Genomic DNA, 24,499 nt, shown 5'->3' with positions numbered 1-24,499 from the left:
GACACCCTGGATGGCATTCAGAATGATTGACTGCCCAACAGTAAGGGAGCTCAGGAGGTCAATAACCTCCTCACTGAGGGCAGCAGGGCTGACTGGGGCAGGGCCTGAGGTGCCTGGGGTGAAGGAGATGGCCACCCTCCTGGGTGAGCGGGCACAGGAAACTCGCTGAGGGGCTTCTGGGAGGACGGTGCTGGTAGGGGGGGTGCCGGCTGTACCTGTTGTTGGTTTGGGCACAGAGGTGTCCGCCACCACCAGGGAACTTCCATCAGAGGAGGAGCCACTGTCTCTGCTATCCCCTCCTGTCCCCGTCAGGGAGCTCCCCTCGCCCTCCATCCCACTGTTGCCTTCACCCTCTGTGGATTCATCCTCCTGGGCCATGTGGGATGCAGCTCCCTCTGTCGCCGGTGCCTCTGCTCCTCTGCCAGATGATGCTAATGCACACAAGGACAGGGTGACAAAACAAGAAGGAGGGGAAAGACAGAGAACACACATGTTCAGTGCCAGCAACACCACTACCGTTGGCGGACACAACACACAGGGAGCAGCCCTATGCACTAGGCCATGCACTACCAGTTAGTAGGAAAATCACCAGCCCATGGGGTACAATGCCTAATGCCATTAGCTGCACACCTGAAACCCACAGGAGCCTGCCCAGTAGTAGATGCCCACTAACACTATTGGGGTTGGAGTGCCTCAGAGCCTGCCCAATAAGGGACCTACACTGCCATGTTCTCCCTGGCCTAGGGGCACCCACACCCCATATCCCCCACCCAGATACTTCCTAAACCGCGCAGAGTCAGCTTTATGACACTGTACTCACCCCCTTGTGGCTGCTGTAATGCCTTCAAACGCCCATTGAACTCCGGATAGGCCACCGCCAGGATGCGGAACATCAGGGGGGTCATGGTGCGACGGGCACCCCTTCCACGTTGGGAGGCCAGCCCCAGCTGGGCCTCCGCCATCTTCTTGCTCCAGCGGTGCAGGTCCTCCCATTTCTTGCGGCAGTGGGTGCTCAGTCTGTGATAGACCCCCAGGGTCCGCACTTCCTTGGCGATGGCACTCAAATACCCTTCTTCTGGTGGGCACTGACCTAGAGGAAAGGTACAGGGGGAAAGGACATTACTCACCCGTCCAGAACGTCTCACTCATTGCCCACCAGTTCCCAACCATGCCCTGACGAACATACACTGACCATCCTGACATGCAGCCTTCAGCCCCCCCAACATGTATTTTCCATCCACACCACTCCAAACAGGCATTGCACATGCTTCATGCTCACAGTGTACTCACCTGTTTGTCTAGAGGACCGTAGAGTAGCATGTACTGGGGAGGGACCCATCCACCAGTTTGTCCAACTCCTCCGCGGTGAAGGCTGGGGCCCTTTCCCCAGACACTCAAGCCATTGTCGCTTCCAGACACAGGTCACAACAGCACTTGCAGTGTAGGTCCTCTCCTGTTGAAGGATAAGATACAAAATGGCGTTCACGTCTGCAGCGGTGTGTACCGTCACCACCGGCATACATCGCCATTGGCTCCTGGAACCCATAGGGCCCAATGATAACCAATGCTGAATTACGCGGCGGTCTTCGACCGACTACCGCGACGCAGCACAAAGCCAGTGCAGATACCTCATTTCCCCTTGTCCCTCCTCACAAGTCAGGCAGCCGCCATTTCAGGGGGGCATTTCAGGGGGGCACATGCCATGGCACCTAACTGCGTCACAGCACATTTTGGCACAGATACGGACTAACTACGTCACACACGGATTTACGAACATTACTGCAGACACACTTGTGCAACCTGTCTGGTACATGACCCTCTGCTCACCGTTCTCCTCCATAGGCCACAACCGCTGGGGCAGATGATGAGATGGCGGCATCCTCCAGTATACAGACTCCTGGTGGACCTGTCGACAATGAAAGACAGACACATCATAATCACCTACAGACTTGATCGTGCCACAATCCAAGACCTGTGTGCCCAGGCATCCCCCCCTCTAGTGCAGGTCATGTCAGTGCTCCATTTCCTGGCAAGTGGCTCCTTTCAAACAACAGTGGCCATGGCATCAGGGATGTCTCAGCCAATGTTTTCTAACGTGTTGACCAGAGTGTTGTCTGCCCTGATGAAACACATGCGCAGCTACATCGTATTTCCCCAGGTGGAGGATTTGCCCACAGTGAAGGCTAACTTTTATGTATGCCCTGGGACATATCCCCAACATCATTGGTGCCATTGATGGTACACATGTGGAATTTTCCCCCCTCCCCCCTGCAGAAATAAACAAGTGTACAGAAATTGAAAAAGCTACCATTCGATTAATGTGCAGATGGTGTGTTTGGCGGACCAGTACATCTCCCATGTGAATGCCAAGTACTGTCGTAGTTTGGACTCTTGCTCTGAGCAAGACTGCTGGATTAAGGATGACAGTACTTTTGTTTGTAAGCGACTGCGTCTGTCCTACAACAAGTCGCAACTGTTGTCCCAACCTTACCGGCTCACTAGCAGCACCTCACCAGAAACATAATAGTAAAAGGTGATTTATGGCAGCCATTTACGCATGGACTCTGTCGTGGTTAAACAGAGATTACCCTTTTCTCACAGATATATTATGTCTCATACAAACATAGGCAATGACACAGATGCCGTAAAGTTATAATAGCTTTTTATTTAACATAACTGCAATTTGCGATAAGTTGCATGGACTGCAATGATTAGGATAATGAATAAAGCAAGTAACAGTATTGTGAAGACGAGAGTCATTGTTACGAAGACCCCCACCATTTTGCAATACATAGAAAAGATATATGAGATGTAAGATGCCCTAATACCCTAATGTTAAAAGGCCTAACCTCCTACCTAAAGGAGAGCTGGGTTTGTTAAACCTAATCTGCCAATGTCATGTCCATGAGAGGAGCCCCCAACCCTCGTTACCTTGGAATGAGGTCGCTATCTCCGACTCTGCAGGGACACGAAGACTGGGTCAGTGTCAAGACGACTGCAGCATCTGTATCAGCGATGGTGGCGATGCCCTCTGGTCGGAATCCCTCTGATTATCTGTCTAAAGTGTGATGTATTTATACAGATCCACAATGTCCCCTGACGTAGGTGTATTCCTAAACAATAGATAACAGGCATGCTTGGGACGCAATTAATATCAACAATCCCTCGAAAGTATAGAGAGGGAAAATCCTTTAAGTGTGAGCACCTACTGTTTGTTTGTCCTTGGTGCTTGATTTTGACGCCTTGGCGCGGTGACACTGATAATGTAACTCATAACAGGTGGCTTAACTATAAACAAGGCAGCCATCTTAGAGGAAATAAATAATTAAATGGGCTAAGACAGAGCAAGCTAAGTAGGTTAAAAGTCACTAGGTGACGGGGCACGAGTCTACAAGCCAGAGGCTAAGCTAACTCCTGTTATCCCATTAAAACGAACTAGGATTCACTACAGTACCTGGCTCTGTGCATGATGCCTACATTTTGAGCAGTAGCAGTATCCCAACTCCAGAGGCACAGGGTGTGGCTATTAGGTTAGCCAAGGTACCCACAGAGTATGAGTAGGTGTCTGGGTATGGGGTTGTCCTTAAGAGTGAGTGTCTGGCTAACAGGTATCCTTCGACATTTGCAAGTGACTCTGGTTACCCCAACCTCTCATGGCTACTGACCCCAGTGAGGAATGCCAGGACAAGCTCAGAGGACCGCTACAATGAGGCACATGGGCGAACTAGGCGTATTATTGAGAAGACGTTCGGCCTCCTGAAGGCCAGATTCCGGTGCCTTCACCTAACAGGTGGCTCCCTATACTACTCACCGAAGAAGGTGTGCCAGATAATCATGGCATGCTGCATGTTGCACAACCTGGCATTGCGACACCAGGTTCTTTTTCTGCAGGAGGATGAGCCTGGTGATGGTCTTGTGGCAGCGGTGGAGCCTGTGGACAGTGAGGAAGAGGAGTCAGAGGAAGAAGATATTGACAACCGAACGAACATCATCATGCAGTACTTCCAGTGACACACAGGTAAGACACTGTAACTCCTCCTCACATTTCAGAATACTGTAGGACATCGTATAAGTCAGCCTCTTAACCTCTGTCTATGGACACTGACAGTTCACTTTGGATTTCCATTTTTCTGATCTGGGTACCCCATTCTGCCTTCTGCTATATGTACTGCTACCCAACAGCTGCCATACATTGGTATGAGTAAATGAACATTTACATTGCTATTTGTTACTAATGTTGTTATTGTACATTTGTGAAAGATCAAACTGACTCCAGATTGGTTTGTGCTTAAAGGGTGTTTATTTGGGGGCTAATGAGTATTGGGGTATGTGCAAGGGGCTGGGGTGATGGTAGAGAAGTGTCCAGGATAGAGTCCAGTCTCTTGGTATCACAGGTGCATTGTCCAATGGGGCATAGGAAGGGGAGTTATGGCAGTTCAGTTTGGACAGGATGGCATAGTGGGACAGAAGGGTGACAATCAGGAGAGTCTTATATCCTGGCGGGGTCTTGGCCATGTTCTCTGTCCTCTTCCTGGATTGCAGGGACCGTTTGCGGGGTTGTTCTCCTTCTGCAGGGGGTGGGCTGCTGGTGGCCTGTTGGTCCTGTGGCGGGGCCTCCTGTCCACTAGCACCGGCGGAGGTGGAGGGCTGTTCCTCGATTTGGCTATTGTCAGGGGCCCTTTGTTGTGCCACTGCCTCCCTCATGGTCTTGCCTATGTCAGCCAGCACCCCTGCTATGGTGACCAGGATGGTGTATATGTTGGTGCGGTCCTCCCTGATCCTGCAGCCGCTGGGTCTCCTGAAACTTGGCCAGTTCCGTGCCCATGGTCTCCTGGGAATGGTGGTATGCTCCCATGATGTTGGAGAGTGCCTCGTGGAGGGTCAGTTCCCTGGGCCTGACCTCCCCCTGTCGCACAAGAGTCCTCCCAGCTTCCCTGTTGTCCTGTGCCTCTGTCCCCTGAACCGTGTGCCCACTGACCTCAGGTCCCTGATCGTCCTGGGTTAGTGGGGTTGCCTGGGGGTCCCTGTAGTGGTGGACACACTGCTGATTGACTTTTCCTGGGGACAGTGGCATGGGCCCCCTGGGTAGGTGCTGTGGTGGTGTTTCCTGAGGGGGGAGGTTCTGTGGTGGTTTGGGACTGTGGCAGGGGAACCGACTGTCCAGAGGTCCCTGTTGGGCCAGGCTCGTCATCGTCATCCAGGCATGCAGAGCTGCTGTCATCACTGTGGGCCTCTTCTGTGGGGGGACTGGATATGGCTGGCACCTCCTGTCTGGTGACGTTGGGTAGGGGTCCTGTTGGGAGGGTAAATGCATTGTTATTGTATCTGTGTGTGCCATCTTGTGCAATGGGTGTGTTTCCCTGTATTAATGTGCTTGCACTATCGCCTTGGCCCTTGTGTGAGTGGCGATTTTGTGGCCTGGGTGAGTCTCTCTATTGGACATGCTTTGGTGATGGGTGTCCATGCATGTCAGTGATGGGTGTCCATGCATTGTTGTTGCATGCAGGGCTTGGTTGTGGGAGTGATGGGTTGTGATGGTGGGGTGTGTGTGAGGTGGTGGAGTCGTGAGGGTGAGGGTGGGAGTATGTGATGGCATGCAGGTAGGGTGGGGGGGATATAGTAGTAAAGATTTGCATTACCAGAGTCCAGTCCTCCTGCTACTCCTGCGAGGCCCTCAGGATGCATGATCGCCAAGACTTGCACCTCCCATGTTGTTAGTTGTGGGGGAGGAGGTGGGGGTCCACCGCCAGTCCTCTGTACGGCTACCTGGTTTCTTGATACCACGGAACATACCTTCCCTCGTAGGTCGTTCCACCTCTTCCTGATGTCATCCCTTGTTCTTGGATGCTGTCCCACTGCGTTGACCCTGTCCACAATTCTCTGCCATAGCTCCATCTTCCTTGCAATGGAAGTCTACTGCACCTGTGATCTGAATAGCTGTGGCTCTACCCGGATGATTTCCTCCAGCATGACCCTGAGCTCCTCCACAGAAAATCTGGGGTGTCTTTGAGGTGTCATGATGTGGTGTGAGGTGATGTGTTGGGTGATGTGTTGGGGTGTGTGGTGTGAGGTGCGTGGATGGTGTATGTGTGATGGTGTTCTGTGCCTCTGGATGATGGTGTGGTGTTTGCTTTTCTCTCTCTCTGCTTCTTCAAAAAATTTTGTTGTAAGGGGTTGTGGGTAATGTGGGTGTGTGTTTTATAGTGGTGTGGGTGTGTGTGTATGTGTGTCAGGTGTGTGCATTTTGAATTGTTCAATGTAGTTGTGTTTTGTAAGTTTGTGTGTATTTTGAGCGCGGCGGTGTGTACCCCCAATGGTTTCCCTCGGTTGAAAGACCGCCGCGTTGATTCTTGGGTCGTGATTCTGTGGCCGTATTCCTGTTGGCGTGACGGTGTGGGTTTTGCTATCGCCAGTTTATCACTGACCTTTGGTGTGGCGGACTTGTGTGGGTGTCTGTATAGTGGCGGATTTCTCAGTGTGGGTCATAATACCCGTATCGGATTTCCGCTGTGGTCACGGTATGTTGGCGGCCGTCGGCACGGCGGTAATGGGGATTTACCGCCAGGGTTGTAATGAGGGCCTTTATTTGTATAACCATATTCTTCATAAAAAGGCACACAATTATCTTATCATAAACATCTTACGTGTGTGTGTGTGTGTGTGTGTATATATATATATATATATATGTGTGAAACTGTCTATATTTTCAGACAATTATTTTTACAGCCTTGTCCGGCAATAACTGCAAACACACTAATGTGCATTCTGTATTTGTCAGTATGTGTTTTTGTGCAGTTTTCACTCGCCAAGTCAATCATCATGAGTTCCACGTTTAGCATTGCCACCTAATGATTGTACTAGGTGGTTTACTATGGGGGCCTTTGTTTGTGTTTGGCAATGGATTTTGTTTTTATTTGTATCCGGTGTGATAACATCTAGTTTAAGTTTCACCTGCATCTGTAACAAATATCTTGAAAATCAGTAATATGTTTTTGAGCATTACCGAATCTGCCTGCACTTTACCAGTCAACCAACTCTATTCCTATGTGGAAACTCGTCATGCTTCCCTTTTGGATTCTTGCACCGCATTGAAGACACATTGCAATCGACAAGCTGGTTCAGAGAGTTAAATTCTCGCCATCAGTATATGTATTAATCTTCAAATCCCAAAATAGAATCTCATCAAAGCTCAGCCTTTCATTCTCCTAAGGTCGGTAAACTGATTTCGTTATTCTAGGGTTGGTAAATTGAATGCCCTTAAATTGCATGTCAGTAGCACCTTTTATTTACAGGACTTCGAAACAGCAGAAGTTCTGCATGAAGATCTATCTAAAAGAAAGTTATAATTATTTTTATTATCACTACAAGTCCCTTCCCTGGGTTTATCCCTGAAGTATTAGCATTGATGTTCCAGCTCATAACTACTGCTGTTTTAACTGGCCAGGCAGAAATAGGTTTGTTAATTGTAATATTGACTTCACAGGTATTGCTATGTTCTCTGATGTTATCAATATGAGAAGTGGTATGAGCCATACAGTGCTTGTGAAAGAGAGGTTTGTAGATTTCTGCAGATATATCAGTTGTTATATGTGATGCCATTCACAGGCATCCAAGGCCTTTTTGGAAGTTTCTGCAAACCTTATGTAATTGTGTTTTTAAAATTTTTTTATTCCTGTTAATTGACTCAAGAGAAGACACTAAGGGGGTCATTCTGACCTTGGCGGTCTTTTCGCAAGACCGCCGAGTTACCGCCGCGGCAAAGACCGCCGACCGCGGCGGTATGCCGCTGCGCGTATTCCGACCGCTGGGAGCGTTCCGCCGGAATACCGCCAGCAGCCACACTGGCGGTCGGCGGGAAAGTGGAGACTGGTCAACCTCCACCGCCACGCCAGCAGAACACCGCCCCCAGAATTACGACCCACATTTCTGTGTGGCGGTCTTCTGTTGGCGGTCATGTCCCTATGGCTCCCGTCGCCTCCCGGAGGACCAACGCACAAGGTAAGTTGATCGTCCGTGAGGGGAGGGGGTGGGGGGGTGTTGTGTGATGTGTGCGTGCATGGGGGTGTGTAGAGGGGGTGTGTGAGTGCGTGCATGCGGGCGGGGGGTGCTGCTGTGCCTTTGGGCAATGTGTGTAGTTCGGCGGGTGCGCATGTCGGCATGTATGTGTGCGGGTATGTGCCCCCGTTGTGTATGTGTGTGTGTAGGGGGTGTGCATATGTGCATGTTGGGGGTGCGTGCATGTCGGGGTGCGTGTATGTGCATGTCGGGGTGGGGGGGGCAGGGGGTTCGTACCACCTCTGGGGGGTGGCAGGGGGGTGGAGGGTGTGGGGGGAGGACTCGTGGGGGGCAGTGGGGGGTGGGGGAGACCCCTATCAGTGCCAGGGAAGGAATTCCCTGGCCCCGATAGTGCCTACCGCCATGGTTCGCATGGCGGTTCCCGACCGCCAAAAACCGCGGCGGTAAGCAGGGTCATGATACGGTTGGCGGTCTTGGGTTGACCGCCGGGCCGGAGTGTGCAAACTCCAGCCCGTCGGTCATGACCGCCGTGGCGGTCGATCGCGGCGGTGACCGCCGCGGTCAGAATGCCATTTTTTGGACCGCCGGTCTGTTCGCGGTCCAAACGCCGCCTCTCCGCCGACCGCCAAGGTTAGAATCAGGCCCTAAGCCTTGTGTGCTGTTTGTAGGAAATCCGCCTTTTCTCTGTATTTTTCACCTTTTTGCTGGGCCCTATATTTTTGCAGTGTGCCTGGTATTTAAAAGTAGGACATGTAGACATTAAATGTTAGCATATTGTTACCATAGCTAGTGCCCCAAAAATCCATTTTTCACAGTGACAGGCCTATCTGTCCTACGTAGAAAACCAAGTACATATTAGAAATCCTAAAACTGTATCTCTTGCAATGGAACTAGCTGGAAAATAATTAAACCACTCTTTTTAAGTAATTAAAATCTGATTGGATGGTTAAGTTGGGCTTAAGGGAAGTAACTTTTAAACAGTTATTTGTTCCCTGCCTGACACAGGGAGCACTTGTACCTTAGCACTGGTCAGTAGTAGTAAAGTGCCCAGAGTACCAAAACCAGCAAAAACAAAGTTCAGCATAGAGTCAAAACATGGGAAGCAGAGGCAAAAAAGACAGGGGAGACCCCACCAAAGATGCCAGGTCTAACCGGTCCCCCCTACAGCTGAAAGTGGGGAGGGCTACCCACCCTCATGGGAGTTCTCTTCATTACGGCAAAACATTCTGGACAGACCATCAGCATTGGCATGTTTTGTTCCAGGGTGGTGTTTCACTGTAAAATCTATTCCCTGTAGGGAGATAGACCACCTCAACATTTTTGGGTTCCCCCCCCTCATCTGCTTTAACCATCTAAAGGGCCTGTGGTCTGTCTGAACCCGGAAGTGAGTCTCAAACAAGTAGGGTCTTATCTTCCTCGGCGCCCAGACCAGAGCAAAAGCTTCTTGCTAAATTGCATTCAACCTCCATACCAGGGGAAGTAACTTCTTACTAATGAAGGCCACAGGCTGGTCTAGGCCCCTTTCATTTGGCTGTGCAAGTACTGCTCCCACACCATGCTCTAAAGCATCAGTCTGCATGACAAACGCCTTGGAGAACTCAGGTGCCTTCAGCGCATCAAAAGCAGTCTGGCAAGCCTCAGTCCAGATCACCTATTTGGGCTGTTTCTTAGAGATTAACTCATTCAAGGGGACAACAATAGTGCCATACCCCTTGACAAACCTCCTGTAGTATCCTATGAGACCTAGAAAGGCCCTCACCTCATTCTGGGTCTTGGGAGGCTCCCAAGCCAGAATGGTGTCAATCTCTGGTGGTGGGGTGCCATCTGGCCACTCCCTGAGTTTCCTGAAGTAGGCTGTCTGGTTTCTAAAGGCCAGCATGAAACTGAAAACATCCTGTGGGGGGGGGGGCTTACTGGAGACCTTTCCAAGTCCTCCTTTATCGGAGTCGGAGGTCCCCTTAGAGGGTGGCCATACAACAGTTCAAATGAACTAAAACCACATCCTTTCTGTGGTACCTCCCTGTAAGCAGAACGTATGGCAAGAGGACGTCCCACTTAGGCCTCGGGGGCTCTGAAAGGCCATTTAGCAACCCATTTCCTTGGGGGTGGTAAGGTGCAGTGAACTTGTAGGATACCCCACATCCTTCCACAGAGACTTCAGATACGTAGTTTTTAAGTTGGTACCCCTGACATATACCACCTTCTTAGGGAACCCCATGTGAGTAAAAACCATCATTAATGCCCGCCCCACCACATGGGCTGTGATTTATCTCAGGGGGATAGCTTCCGGGTACCAGGTGGCATGACCCACCAAGACCAGGATAAACCTGTTGCCCATGGCTGTCTTGGGATCCAGAGGCCCGCAATGTTTATTCCCACCCTCTGCAGGAAAAGGTTGGAGGGGAGCCTTACATTTCACCCCACTCTTGCCACTTGCTTGACAAGTTTAGCAAGACGTGCAATATGCATCTGAGTGCCTGCGCATTTGGGGCCAGTAAAAGTTGGTGACAATCCTTTCAAAAGTCTTGTCCTGTCCAAAATGTTCTGCCAAAGGCACATCATGAGCCAAACTCAGTAGGTAGACTCTGAAGCACAGGAGTACCGTCAGCGACATGGCCTGCCCCAGGCTCAGCAACCTTAGGCTCACTGTACACGAGGCCATCCTCCCAATAGATCCAATGTGATCCAGACTCCTTGTTAGATGCCTAGTTTGCAGCCTGCTGCCGCAGACTCTCAAGAATAGGGCACGTCTTCTTTGCCTCACAGAATTCCTCCCTGGTAGGGCCCCCTTCCTGCTGCCAATCGGTCAGCTCGAGCACTTGTTCCCCTGGAGGCTCTGGAGCCACCCCCTCGGGTTCAGCCTCCTCCCGGACCGTGGGAACTTCTGGGGTGGGTTTCCAGCACCCCCTGCCCTTTCTCTTTCTGGCAGGCACCTGGGCCTCCTGATTACCCTGACCTGCTGCCATTGACCGGGTGGTCACACATGCCCACCCAGGCAGACCCAACCTCTCCAAGTGTGACCTTTGTGCCGCCTCACTGCAAGGGGAATCCTCCAGGTCATTGCCTAGCAGACAGTCAACAGGTATGGTTGGACTCACAGCAACTCTCAAGGAAACTGATACCCCCCCCCCCCAACTCAGAGGGAACCTGCACCACTTTGCACAGGAGCTCAGAGTTGTCTACTTCAACTACATGCTTAAGTGCATAGGGGACTACCTGCTCTTCAGACACGAGGTGACTTCTCGCACTAGTCACACTGGCTCCTGTGTCTCTCATAGCCTCCAAACTCTGTCTATTCATGGTCACCCACTACTTGTACTTAGTGTTCTCAGGCACGAGGGTCCTCTGGAACAGCTCACTGTCCCCTAGCGAGACAAGGGTAATCTCAGCTGGCTCCCACCCTTATCCCGGAACCAACTCCTCCCCAAGGCTACACTGGCCAAAGCCTGTGACTGAGCACCAGTGGGTGTCTGTGTCCCCTTGGGACATTTGGTATCCTCCCGCAAGTGACATCTTATCACACGCATAACACTTGCGGGGACCCCTCTCTGCAGGTTTCCCTGTAGAGACCCATGCTTTCTTCTCATTGGTGGGGGATTCCCAACCCCCCGGGAACTAGGTAGGAGTCTTTTAGAGAACTGCCCTTGTTTACCGTTACCCCCACTTCTTCTGATGGGGACCCTGCCTACCCTTGGTGGAGTCTCTCGCAAACCTCTTTTGGACCCTAGTGCTCTCCCACAGGTCCTCTTCCTGGGGTCAGTCAGCTTGCTGTCAGTTAGCTGCTGACGCAGCTCTGTAAAATAGAGACTATACAAGTGTTCTCAATCAATCTAATTGTACAGCCCCTCATAAGTTGTCACCTTACTGCCCCTCACCCAACCATCCAGTGACCTGCAGAAATAATCTACACATTCCAACCAAGTTTGGGATTCCTTTTTCTATTATGATCTAAACTTGTCTTTGTACTGCTCAGGAGTAAGACCATATCTGGTGATTAGGACGTCCTTCATGCTAGAGTAAGTGAGTCCCTGAGGATCCCCATAGGATGTCAGAGTGTCCCTCCTGCTACCTCAAAGTGCTTCCACAGACCCACCCCCCAATATGCTTCAGGGACCATCTTCATGTGGAGAGCTGACTCCTACCCCTTAAACCACAGATAGATGTCATCCTCCCTCTAACAATCCTTTACTACGTCTGTTGGAATGTGTACCCTCCTTTCAGATGCTGGTGAGGTACTGCTGCCACCATCTCTGCTGGACTGGCTCAGTTGGTCCAGCTCCCTCAAACTTAACTCATGAGCCAAAATCATATTTTTCTCCTTTATGGCCAATGTTCTCTCTTCCATCTCCATTTTACGTTTTCTCTGATTCAAATTAGTGCACCCTCTTTGCTTGTCTGTCCTTCAGCTATGCAGGAGTCAGACCTCTGAAGAAAACACTACTGCCTGCCCTAGAGGCCTTCCCCCCACCCCCCCCAGGCAGAACAGGGTTGCCCATCACACCATCATGAATACTCTGCATGTCCTCGCCCCAGCCTCCTCACCTGTGTGGCCCTCCAGCATCCTTGTAGGAAAGTACCCTCTTTTTAGCATATTACCATATTAGATTTCTTCAAGATCACTTCTGGAACCAAGAGGAACCTCTGTCATGGAGAGAGCTTAGGAGACGTGTTGCCCCTGCCCATGACTGTGCTTTGTTGGGCTCTCCTGCAGTTGCTGCTTCTGCTTGTGAAATGGGACAAAGACTCGACTTTGTTGTGCAGTCCTGTTTGAGTAGAATCTCCAAGGGCTTGAACTGAGCTTTCCTCCTGTTTTGAAGTTTCAGGGCCATCAAAGAATTCCTCTGCCAGCACCTGGACTCTCTGCTGAGACTCCTGCCCTGCCAAGTGGTGCCCTATCCAGTCCCTGGGCCCTTGAATGGTGAAGTTGGCAGAACAAGAGCTGAAATCCCCGCACAGAATATCATGCAGGGAAATGTTCGATGCACCATCTGTAACGCGGCTGATAAATGACGCGCCACCCACTTCGCAGCTGAAAGCAACGCTCCCCCTGCATCGCGGCAGGGAGTTCCACGCATCGCGGCTGGAGAAACCACGCAACACCTGCTTGCGGCTGCTGATAACGATGCAAACCCCATGCAGCGTGGTTTTCTAACACTGCAACCAGATTTCTCATGCATCATCCCTGGGCATCAGTCCTCATGAAGCTGCACGGATCTGAGGTGCCCAGTTTGGAAATCGACTCATTGCTCTCTTGCGAGGGAGAAAAGCGACACCTCGCCGACCTGACCGGAGAGGGAACGACTCACGGCCTGGCCTCACTTGCAAGTAAGGAATCGACGCATCGCTGATTTTTTTCGTCACGCGCTTGAGTGTTCGGCTTTATTTTTGAAGCAAACCAGGTACTTTGTGTAAAATCAACGTTTCCATTCATTTCTATGGAGTAAGACTCTTTTTCTTTTGAAAATTCATATCTTGACTTGTGTATGTTGGATTTTTGTCGTTTTGGTCTTTTAGATTTAGATAAATATTATCTATTTTTCTAAACTGGTGTGGTGTCCATTTTTTAATGTTTTCACTGTATTATTGTGTGTGTTGGTACAAATACTTTACACATTGCTTCTGAGTTAAGCCTTTCTGCTTGTACCAAGCTACCAAGGGGGTGAGCGGGGGGCTAACCAGGTATGTTTCTCCTTTGCCCTGACTAGAGTGAGGGTCCTTGCTTGGACAGGGAGTTACCTGACTGCCAACCGAAGACCCCATTTCTAACCATATGCTTAGGACTTACAGGTAGGATGGGAGATCCAATTATAAGTAGGTCCAATTTGCATATACCGTTTTAAACAGAGCACTGGCCCGGGGACTGGTTGGTAGTGTCCAGGGCACAGTCCGAGTCAGAAAACACCAGTATCAGCTAAAACTGGGGGCAAAAAGTGAGGGGGCTTCTGCAATCTGCCCAGTTTCCCCACAGTGACAACCAAAATGGCTTTAAAAAGTCACAGCATGTCGCAGAACATAAGGCAGAAAAATAGACCACTTCAAACTAATGGAGGTGGTTTCTGTAAAATGGCCTGGAACTGCAGTATTTAAATTTGACATGGGAAAGCAGTCGACTCTTTGAGTAGAGAGTTCTTACATAGTGCCTGGGAAGTTCGGGTTGGGGTATGGCTTCTGCAAATTTATACCAGTCCTGAACAGTTCTCCTGTAGATAGAGTGTGACAGGGGAGGTAACATTAGTGCAAGATCATATCAGACATGGAATGAGATAGGGTTGCTCCATCCCTCTCTCTCCCCTCTCCCCCTTCCCCCAAACCCTCTCTTCTTTTCGCTGGCAATAGAATCCTTTGCTGTACTGCTCAGGATAGGTGGAGGGGATGGAGGATTCCAGATGGATAGACAATTAACTTTTTCGCCTGCTGTGCAAATGACCTCCTGTATTACATTCAGGATTTAGGTACTGACCTCAGGCCTTCCCAGAACCCTTAGACAGCCTAGGGTGGTGATCTGGATTGAGAGTAAATTAGAGTAAGTCCTGTTTTCAAATAGGCAATAGAGGGGATAACACCACAGTTAAATACCCTGGGCTAGAGAAATACTGTGCATAAACAGGCCACCTGAAAGGCAAAAGAGGGCTAGCCATCTGGCCCTTAATGCCTCAGGTAACCTTTTGGAGGACTCCATCAAATACAGTCAAATGAAGAATAGCCCTAAGTACAGTGACAATGCTACCACACTGATTGTACTATTTTGCAAACTTAACCTTAGTCATTGTCAGATTTTTTTTTTCAAGACCATGACCATTTGTTAGACTTCTTTGAGAATGGGAAACTCCATAAAATCATGTTGGGGACCCTGAAGCTACAGTCCGGACGCAGAGCAGTGGTTGCCCTGACTTGGAGCTTTACTGTATATTTGCTCAATTTCAGTGGATTGCCAAATGGCTGGCTGAGTGAAACCTCCATGAACTGAACGGACTCATGGGCAGATACAGGTTGCTGCTTGGGTCTCCTCCAAACCATTTCACAGGATGGCACTTGGTGATTTCTGCTCTGCTGACCCTCCTCTGACTAAAAGCCCTCACCGACACATAACTATATATTTCAGCACTATGTACTCACCATTGTCTCATGACCTGCTTAGTTTTATAGAAACGTTGCTATCTCGAAGGGTTATATTTGGATAGATGTTATTCGCCTGCTCTGAAATGGGACATTGGATTCATCCCTGTAAAAGCAGTGGCAAGGTTAACAGGCAGTATACGATGGAAAAGCTTGCGGAAGTGCAGAACTGATTGGGTAGGCTAAAGTAGATGTCAGACTAAGGCCGCCAATATATATTTGTAGTACAATAATAGGCTGAATTGCCTGTATGCACACTGAAAAATGTTACATATTGCTGTATCGAAATGCCAGTTAAACGTGTTTAAAAAATGGGATGTGGATGGCACTTGCTGCAGGTCTTGTAATGTCATCGATGACTACTGCACCATCATGTTTTTAATCATAAAAAAATTAAAGACTGGTGGAGCAAATTACATGTTGCTCTTATCTTAAAAGAAGCCCTGATATTGCCTTAAAGATTAAACTTATGATTTCGCGTTTCATAACGAAAAAGAATGAAATAGCACGTGTTAAAACCTCAAGAGTACTCTTTATTCTTACCAGATGAGTGCCAACAAGCAAGAAGTCGCAGGGACACCTCAGGAAGCATTCGACAGAGGGAGCAAAGGGGACTTTCTTGGGGTGTTTAACATTGTTTTCAGAACTTAGTTTTTCTTACCGGGGTTATATTGAAGTCTTCAGAGGAAGTTGATACCTGCTCCTTGGCCCTTCGGTGCGTCTGTACAGCAGTGTAAAACACCTACAGGTTTACACCTTGGTAATGGTAAATTACACTTCGGCCGCACTGAGTAGATATAATACTTACATTTAATCAAATTACTCTGGTTGATCATGTTTGGGTCTGGCCCAAATGTTTTGAGTCTGCAATTTGGAAATATATTGGAGATCTGTCTTTCAGTTTGTTAGCTATGAAATTGAATTTGTTTTGGAATTGAATTTTGTTTTCCTCAAAACAACTTTCTTGGCGTTAGTCAACGTCCAGGGTAGAGGCACATTATGTACATGGTAGTGGCGTGATCCCGAACAACTGCTAATTGGAAGTGCAGTAACCCACCACAACTTTCAAAACGTACCGTAAAAATGTAAGGAATATGCAGTCATGAGTATTATCTACTAGTCAATACTGTTGAAAAATTTGTCATAATTTCGAGGAATTTGTAACAATAGTCTCTCACAGAGGGTGCCATATTGAGGATATTGAAATCCAGCATTTTGAAATGCATTTTTTTAGTAAGGGAAATATTACTGCGGTAGTATTCATGTAATGCATTTCTATTAATACTTTTGTGTTCTACAGTATATATTGCAAATATTATGCATCTTTAATAAATACAGTTTGAAAACGTAACATAATGGTGTATTTAAGGCGGCGTTGAGGTAAAGCTGTTGGTTAAGTATTTTGCTGTATTGCAAAAAAACAGGACGCTTGCAGCACACTCATAGAAAACGCACTAATCCCTGAAAATACCTGATTGTTACCAATACAAAGTATAGAGAGACAAAAAAAAAAAATTGTTACACTCTAGCACTAAAATAAGTGTCAACACACCTAGTAGCCTTGTACGGTCTGGGAAGTGCAGAAGGCGTTCTTAACATTATCAATTCACTGATGGAGAGGCTACTGCAATAATCCCTACAAACAGTATTTAAGTTTATGTCTTGTAAATGGATCCCATTGTTAAAATCCTCTCTTTTTTTTAAAACTATATTGTCTCTTTTAACAATGTAGACACAGCAGCCAGCACGCTTTATTCCTTTATGGCCCAGCGGGAGGCATGAATTTTCAAACACCTTTTTTGGTTCTGTGTGCTCAAATGTATTCAACATAGAGTAAATTGAATTTTAAAGGATCTGAGTGTTTTGAGTCCATCATCTTGGTTCATGTTCACTTGACAACTGGCTTGATTAGTTAGCATCGGTGGTCCTAACATTGTCTGAGGATTCTGCTAGGTAGCGTACTTCATATGTCTTGCTTAATAGCCTTTAGCTTCACACTGAAGTGTATGATTGAGAAAACAAGGGCAATTAACTTGAAGCTTAAAATATAAGCACCATCTTTACTGGGCATGTTTGTTTTTGTCGCTCTGTGTGGTGAGTTAGACTGTTAGTATGTTGGGCTTAATCTGTCAGCGGTTGCTAATACCTCTTTGCAATATACCTCGCTTTATGAATGGCTGGCTGGCTTCTCAATGTAACAGTGCTGCACTCAGTGTAACAACGCTGCACTGGTTCACACATGTGGTATGCGTAGTCTGTTGCACCATTTCTTTGATAAAGCCTCTGCCAGAGAAAAGTAATTGAATTCTGCTTGTGCAGTCGTCATTCGACCATGTTGCACATATCTAGCCCATTTTGCACCTATCAGACTGTTTGTGACTCCGGCCTCCTAATTCTGTAATTTCAATGTGATACCCACACAGACCAAACACAACCTGCAACAGGTATAGCAGCGTCAGAATGCTTCAGGGAGCTGGATAGGAACCGTCCTATTGGTGGGACATCTTTATGACACTCATTTTGACATCCCAGTGTTTTTTTGTGGCTTTTTAAATTATTTTGACTGTTCACTAAATAACCATATTAATAATGTTTTGGACGACTTAATTATTTCTACAAATTCACTGCTTATTTTTCAGGAACTGGGTCGACTAATTGGAATAGCTCTCATAAAGAAGTTTGGCTGGAAAACAGAACTAAGGGCTCCGGATCTGGAGGTACAAACTTAAAATGTTTTCAGAGTTCTCACAGATGTTACTTATATTTTGGACTCTTTTTTTAAAGAATAAATATCCATTTTTAAATGGAGTCTCATGGCACTTCCTTGACATGTATTTTCCCCAAGAACGATTTTTTCCTTTACACCGTGTCAAAGTCAAGTTTATTTTCATAGTTAATTAAAACCAGTGCCAAATATAAAATTGGTTCACATGCATACAATGTAAATACGCAAGACATTCTTCATATGTAGCCTAAAAAAAGTATGGAAGCAGTACAGTACGATAAAATATTGACCTAGGAACATGCCATAAAGTAAAACAGTACATATGTACTAAGTTCTAAAAAGGGCTTTTTTTTTTTTTTGCAGCTTGTAGGGCACCGGAACTTCCTTTATACAGAAATAGTTTGAGAGGATAGTTTAAACTAGGGGATCTTTTATTGGCTTTACTCGGGCTTAACAGACATTTCTTTAAAAAGCGACATTAAAAATGTTTACCCCTACATGCCAGAGGAATTGAGACGCCACTTACACAGGTGATTATTTCTTGTTTACACAAATGAATGTTCAGTGTCATAAAAATTAGTTTCAAGTACCTTTTCCTTTGTGCCGCTGGCACTTTACACGCACAAAAAACATGTTCTTAGTGACTCTTGCTTGTACCCACAAAGACAAGAAGTTTGAGTTTGTGGCTGGAGTTTTCAGGAAGGAACAGCGTCTTTAGTTTCATCATACCAAGGCAATATAGCAAGTACTGGTGCTTCAGAACTTGAGAAAAGTGGATTGACAGGTTTCCTGGGCTCTTAAAGTTTTAAATGAATATATTACTGTCCAAGCATGCCGCCCTTGTGCGAACGCGTTTTTATATGTTAAAATAGAAAATGACCGAGTTGAGGCATTAACTATGCAGTTCAATGCCGTTTTTTTCCCCCAAGCACATAGCCCATGTGTCTTGGAGGCCGAGATCCTTGATTGCCAAATTTAAATCATGACACAAACCCCCTCCCCCCCGAACCTTTTAAGTTACTAGGCTGTTGCTCCTCAATTTTACTCCGCATAGGTTACTGATGGCGCCACTGTTGGAGGCATGAAGCCTCCAACATAGTTTGATGTAGGCATACTTGCACTGAAATGTTTGTTTTTTTCAACCCAAATTCTATACGTACCTGCACTGGTGAAGCTGATTTTGGGATCATAAACACTGATTTGTAGACCTTCTTTTGAATTTGGTTAAAAGAGGCTATTTCCTTGCCCCACATGATTTCTGACCCATGGGCAACTGTTGGCATGAGGTAAGCAGACATTACCAAGAGAAAATGGTTAAATGGTGGCCAACTCAATTTCTGTTTTAGTAATATAAACCCATAGGTAAGTGACTGAGCCTTTGCCTGAGAAGCTGCAAGATGAGGTTGAAAGGTCATTTGCTGGTCCACTATGAATCCCAAGTATTTGTATGAAGGGACTACCTCCACTTGTTTTCCTTTAATAAACCATGCATATGACTTATGTTTCAAATCATCCACCCGAACCACCTTGGTTTTATTCATGTTTAGTTTGAAATCTTGCTCGTCCATAAAACTGGTTAGAGCGTTGATACTGCTCTGCAAGCCGATTGGAGTTTGACTCAGTAAGACAATGTTATCCGCATATTGTAGACAAGCTATTGCTTTGGCAGCCAGAAAGGGAGGGTGGTTATTTTCAGGTGGAAGAGCTCTGACTAAGTCTGCAAGATATAAATTAAAAAGCGTTGGAGCTAAAACACATCCTTGTTTAAGGCCGTTCGCTATCTTAACTTTGTTCGTAACTTGCCCGCTCTCACCGATTTTGACTTGCGTCCAGGTTCCTGAGTGTAATTCATTGATTGGCCTCAATAGGCCACTGGGTAGACCCCAATCTTCCAGCTTTCACCACAAACAAGTTTGAGGAACTCGAACAGAGGCCGATTTGGGATCAATGAAGCATGTGAACAGTCCACACTTCCTGCGTTTGGCCTTCTCGGTTAGAAGGCATAATGTGGTTAAGTTTGTTAGAGTCCCCATTCCAGCTCTGAATCCTGTCTGACATTGTGGTATGAGCTGCTTATCATTTACCCAAGCTGTAAGAAATGGAGTAGACAGGATGCATAGATTTTTGCTTCAACATCGGTTAGAGCTATAAGACTGTAATTATGAGGACAGGCAGGATTGCCACTCTTAAAAATTGGATGAAAGATGTTTCTTTTCCTTGAGTTTGACAAGCACTGAATGTGGTAAAGATTGTTAAAAAGTTGTGCTAAGCAATAAGCCGAGTATGTTTTGTCTCCTCTAAATAGGGTGTTCAGAATTCCATTTGGACCAGCATCCCCTTCCAGTTTTTTAGTTTCTTTTTGATTCCCTTCAGCTGGTATAAATACACGACCTTATGGGCATGCTCGTGATTGTGTGGAGGAGTGCAGATTTTTGATTTTACTTCAAAGCTGAAGATGACTTTGTCCAGGCTTGTCGTGCTTTTCAACATGGACAACAGGTCCTCACCCATATCCTCTTGAGCTGGAGCTCGGTACACCATAAGCACATGCGCTTTTGAAGTGACAACATCAATCTCAGCATTAAGTTGTCTAGAATTTCCTGATGATAGCCTGTTTACTAGCTGCCAAAATGTTTTATTGTGCTGCAATTTACTGGACATGAGGAGCTTAGTCCATAAGTCCTCTTGGTAGAGCCGTTTTTCTAAACAGCAATTTTTCTTATATTGCAATTTCAAATTAAGTAGCCTGGATTTATTTGGCTTCTTACCTAGTTACTCCATTACCATGCATCTTGTTTCTCGAGTGACTAGAGCTTTTATGTAAGCCAGCTCTCTGTTGTGCCATGGTTATCTTGCTTGACCTCTGTTTTTGTTTGCCCCATTTAGTGTTGTTAAAAGTGGTTTGTTTGCAGGAAGTTTTGTCAGTAGGGATTTGCTTAGGTGCAACCATGCCATTTTCCTTTTGCCTGGTTCAGTTACAAGACTCTCCTGCCTTTCAAAGTTGCTCTTGGCAACTTCAACAGATCCCGCACATCGATAGACCTCATCTAGTACTTTCTCAATCCCGGGGCCTTTCCATTTTATTTTTTTTGTATTATAGGATACTTGGGCAGAGATTATGGTATTTGATGGACACAAAGGCTGGAATTTGCACTGAATCCAAAAGGACTGTGGAAAATGATCACTCTCTGAGCAGTCAAGTATTTGGTAGGAGGTCATTTGAGGCAAAGCTGCTTCATTGAATAATGTGAAGTCAATTGTTGAACTTTAATTGCCACTTAAAAAGGTAATTGAGGGAGATGAAGCCTCCTTTAGGTGGGTAGTCAGATGCCTCAGTCCAGTATGTTCCAACCTCTTGCCCGGATTCATTCTTCTTAGTTTTGAGCCTGCTTTTGTGCTGGCCTTTCCTAGGTCTGCATTAAAGTCTCCAGAGATAATAAATGTTGTAAGCTTGTACCGTTCTGTAGAATTTTAACAATTTTAAACAGCGTTTCCATGTTTTCACTTTTATGTGCTTTGTTGGGATGGACATTTACATTGATAGCAGCAATGATGCATAGGGTAAATATGTTTTCTTGGGTACCAGCTTTATTCAAAGCATTCAGTTAACACCAAGGTCGATTTGTTCAATGACCCAGTTGTATTTGGTGGAATAAACCGTTGAGAGACCACCTTTAGAGTCGTTGAGAAACGTTGGGAGACCACAAATTTCAGGGACTTTGTTGCTGGAACATGATACCCAATGTAGCCTGTAATTTGAATTGGCTCTATGCACCAAGTTCCTTGCATCATGATGATGCCGTAGTTCTGGGGAAACTCCTTCACCTCCACATCTAATAGTAGATTCTCCAGGCCATGAGTGAAACAGATGTTGATACTATTGTCTTCTATCATTGAGCTATGTAGTTTTTCCAACAGGACCAGTAAGTAATTGGCTTGACAATTTAAAGACCTTGTTTAAGTTTTCCAGCCTGCTGTTTCACCCTGACGTGCAGCTGGGCCCTCCTCTAAGGAGAGAGAGCGCCTCAGTCTCTTTATTGCCTTTTTCCTCCCCGAGCTGGTGTCATCCTTACTTTACCAGAGCACATTGTTACTACTTTGATTCAATGAGTCAGTGCTTATAAGACATGAACAAATTATCCCTGTCAGTCAACTGTATATTGGTAGAAGTCAGTGCTAAGCAAGTCTCAGTGTTGATTGCCGCTGTAATACCACAACTCGCTGATATCTGCACCGTCTTAGACTTCTGTGCGGCCGGGTTAATGCTGTTAAAACTTCCACCTCACCCTAATGGCATCGATTAGCACCAATTCAGACTCCTTACGAGTGGGAACTCGACTTTTGGCGGGCAGGCACGAGCATCCCCTGAGCATGACCTCCACCCTACCCTACCCTACCCAGGATTAAGTGCCGTTCTTCTTCCTTGAAGCTGTGTTTCTGACCAGTAAGCCTCTGATCCTTTTGAGCCTTTTTGAACGGGTGAGGCAGTCACTAAAGTTGTTACTGCGCACTTTTATTCTCATTTTTGTTGTTTCCACTTCAGTTTGTGAAGTGCTTGCGGAGTTGCCCTATTAACGGGGAGATCTGTCCATGCTGCCATGCGAATGCAGTCACCCTCCTATGTACAAGCCGCACCAGCCTAACGCCGACCGCTACCGTACATCAATAGAGGCCTGCAGCCTAATGCACTCGTAGCATCCTCAGACCACTTAGAGACCTACTTGGTTTGCACTTTTGCCCCCCTTTTCTTTGTTCCTTGCCTCTCTTCACTGAAACCCTTGCCAGGGTTTCAAGGATAAGGTATCAGTGTCCATGTTCTTTACTTCAACTTGAATCCAGGGGGCTCCTGCTGTATTAACCATCCGCCTGGCCTCAGCAAAAGAACAGCCGGCCACTGGGCCTCCTTGTCTCCCGGACTCTGTCACAGTTCACAAAGTGGGTTGCAGAGGAGGGGCACAAGCACGCAGTTAAGCTGTTGAAGTTATAAAATCTTAAGTGCTTGGACTTTGCGACTTAGTGCTTGGTATTGAGTGCTAACTTAAGTGCTAGCTTTGAGTTGCTTAAAAGTGAGCCACGCGATGTCTGACCTAAAATGCAGGTGGGCCACAGCAGCGACAATGGGCAAGTTGCCAGAGTCAATGCTTCTGGTGTAGTCGTCTCTCTCGCCACTGTGCTCTCTGCATCTGCACTGAGGCCCCTTTGCTGCTTGCCTGCTCACTTAGTCACGTTTGGACTGATGCCCCATGACCTGACCACCGGCCTGCTCCCTACTGCCTGGGTGAGCATGGGGAGGCGCTGAGCAGCGGTGAGTGATCTGCGACGTGCAACAGGATGGGGCAGGGATGGGCAGCCGGGGGCTGGCGGTGCCGTTGCTCATCGGCTCGACGAGTCAACAACCTTTTGTGGCACCACCTGGTCCAACCACGTTTCACCAGCAACGGCAATAGCAGCCTCCCGGCTGTCTCCCGGTCACCCAGTGGCAGCTCCGCAGCGGCACTCGGCAGCAGCTTCTCCCAGCCACAGTCGGCTCTCCGCGTCTTCGGCAACCCGGCAGCAGCTTCCCCCAGTTTTTCCTGGCAACACCAGGCACTGGGCGGCTTTGGCAAACTTCATGCTATGTCCTGGCAACAGTCCAGCACTGTTGTCCTCCGCAGTTGTTCAGCGTCAGCACCAGGAAAGCGTAAAACCTGTCAATAGAATTCCTGTTCCACATTCATGTGTTCCTCTTATTTTGTCAGGTCAGAATATATGTGAAATAATGGGAAACTTTGTAGAAAATGCTAGTTCACCCCCTCTTGTTTTTTTGGGGTTTTTGTTTTGGCCGGACCTACAGATTTTTATGTTCATTGTTTAAAGTCATCTAGCAAGATCAGATTTTCTTTTTAAGGCAGAGAGTTCCTGACTTCTCTATCAGATTGGATAATGAGTAATTGGGAAGGACATTATAAAAATAAAAAAACTAAAGTCTATACATCTGATTCTAATAGGGTAGAGTCAGGGCATCCACATCTGACTCCCAGCCCACGTTTTCTTCTTTAAGGGTCAAATCTTGCCTAGTTGTCACTGCAGCTACATTCCCTATCTTTCCTGTTCTATCAACCTGGTACTTATTTAAACCAGGGCGTACTAACTCATCTGAGACGGGACGGCATTCTTCTAAGAATCATGTTTTGGTCAGGTATAAATTCTAATCTGTGTTGGACTATTTTCTAAAAACAGGTTACCAATAGTGTCTTATATCGCATGCTATAAAAATGATAAAAACCAAATGGACTAAACTGGGACACTATGCTAAGTACTGTACACAATGAAAAGTGACACCCATGAAATAAGAAAGTAGCCAGGGGTACCACTAAAGAGAAGTAAGGCACAAAGGGACGTGTGTGTGTGTATATATGTATCAATACAATGAGGAAGGGATATAAAGGTGACATTCTTTATGTGTAATTGGTAAAATCTCATGTAAATGTGCATTACATGCACTGGAAGGTGTCACTGTCCTAGCTAGAGATCCTATACTGCATATTGATATAATAATCTGTCATTGATTCATCATTGGTTAAACCATATGAACTATGCCCAAGTTCTAAATTTGATTTTTAGTAATGTTTACACTTCCTGACTTCTCCTTTTTATTTTTTG

The 24,499-nt window shown here is 46.9% G+C and overlaps 1 protein-coding gene across 1 annotated transcript in view; it reads left to right on the top strand.

Annotated features, from left to right (window-relative positions):
• Positions 1–24,499, top strand: part of THUMPD2 (THUMP domain containing 2) — a 163,401-nt gene that overhangs the window by 29,090 nt on the left and 109,812 nt on the right. The window contains exon 4 of the mRNA XM_069235050.1: positions 17,772–17,849. Coding sequence (XP_069091151.1) covers positions 17,772–17,849 — 78 coding nt within the window. The remainder of the gene's footprint in view (positions 1–17,771; positions 17,850–24,499) is intronic.

Source organism: Pleurodeles waltl, chromosome 5, assembly GCF_031143425.1.
Source record: "Pleurodeles waltl isolate 20211129_DDA chromosome 5, aPleWal1.hap1.20221129, whole genome shotgun sequence".
NCBI lineage: Eukaryota > Metazoa > Chordata > Amphibia > Caudata > Salamandridae > Pleurodeles > Pleurodeles waltl.
The sequence above is the reverse complement of the archived record's forward strand: the minus strand, read 5'-3'. Positions and strand labels throughout refer to the sequence as shown.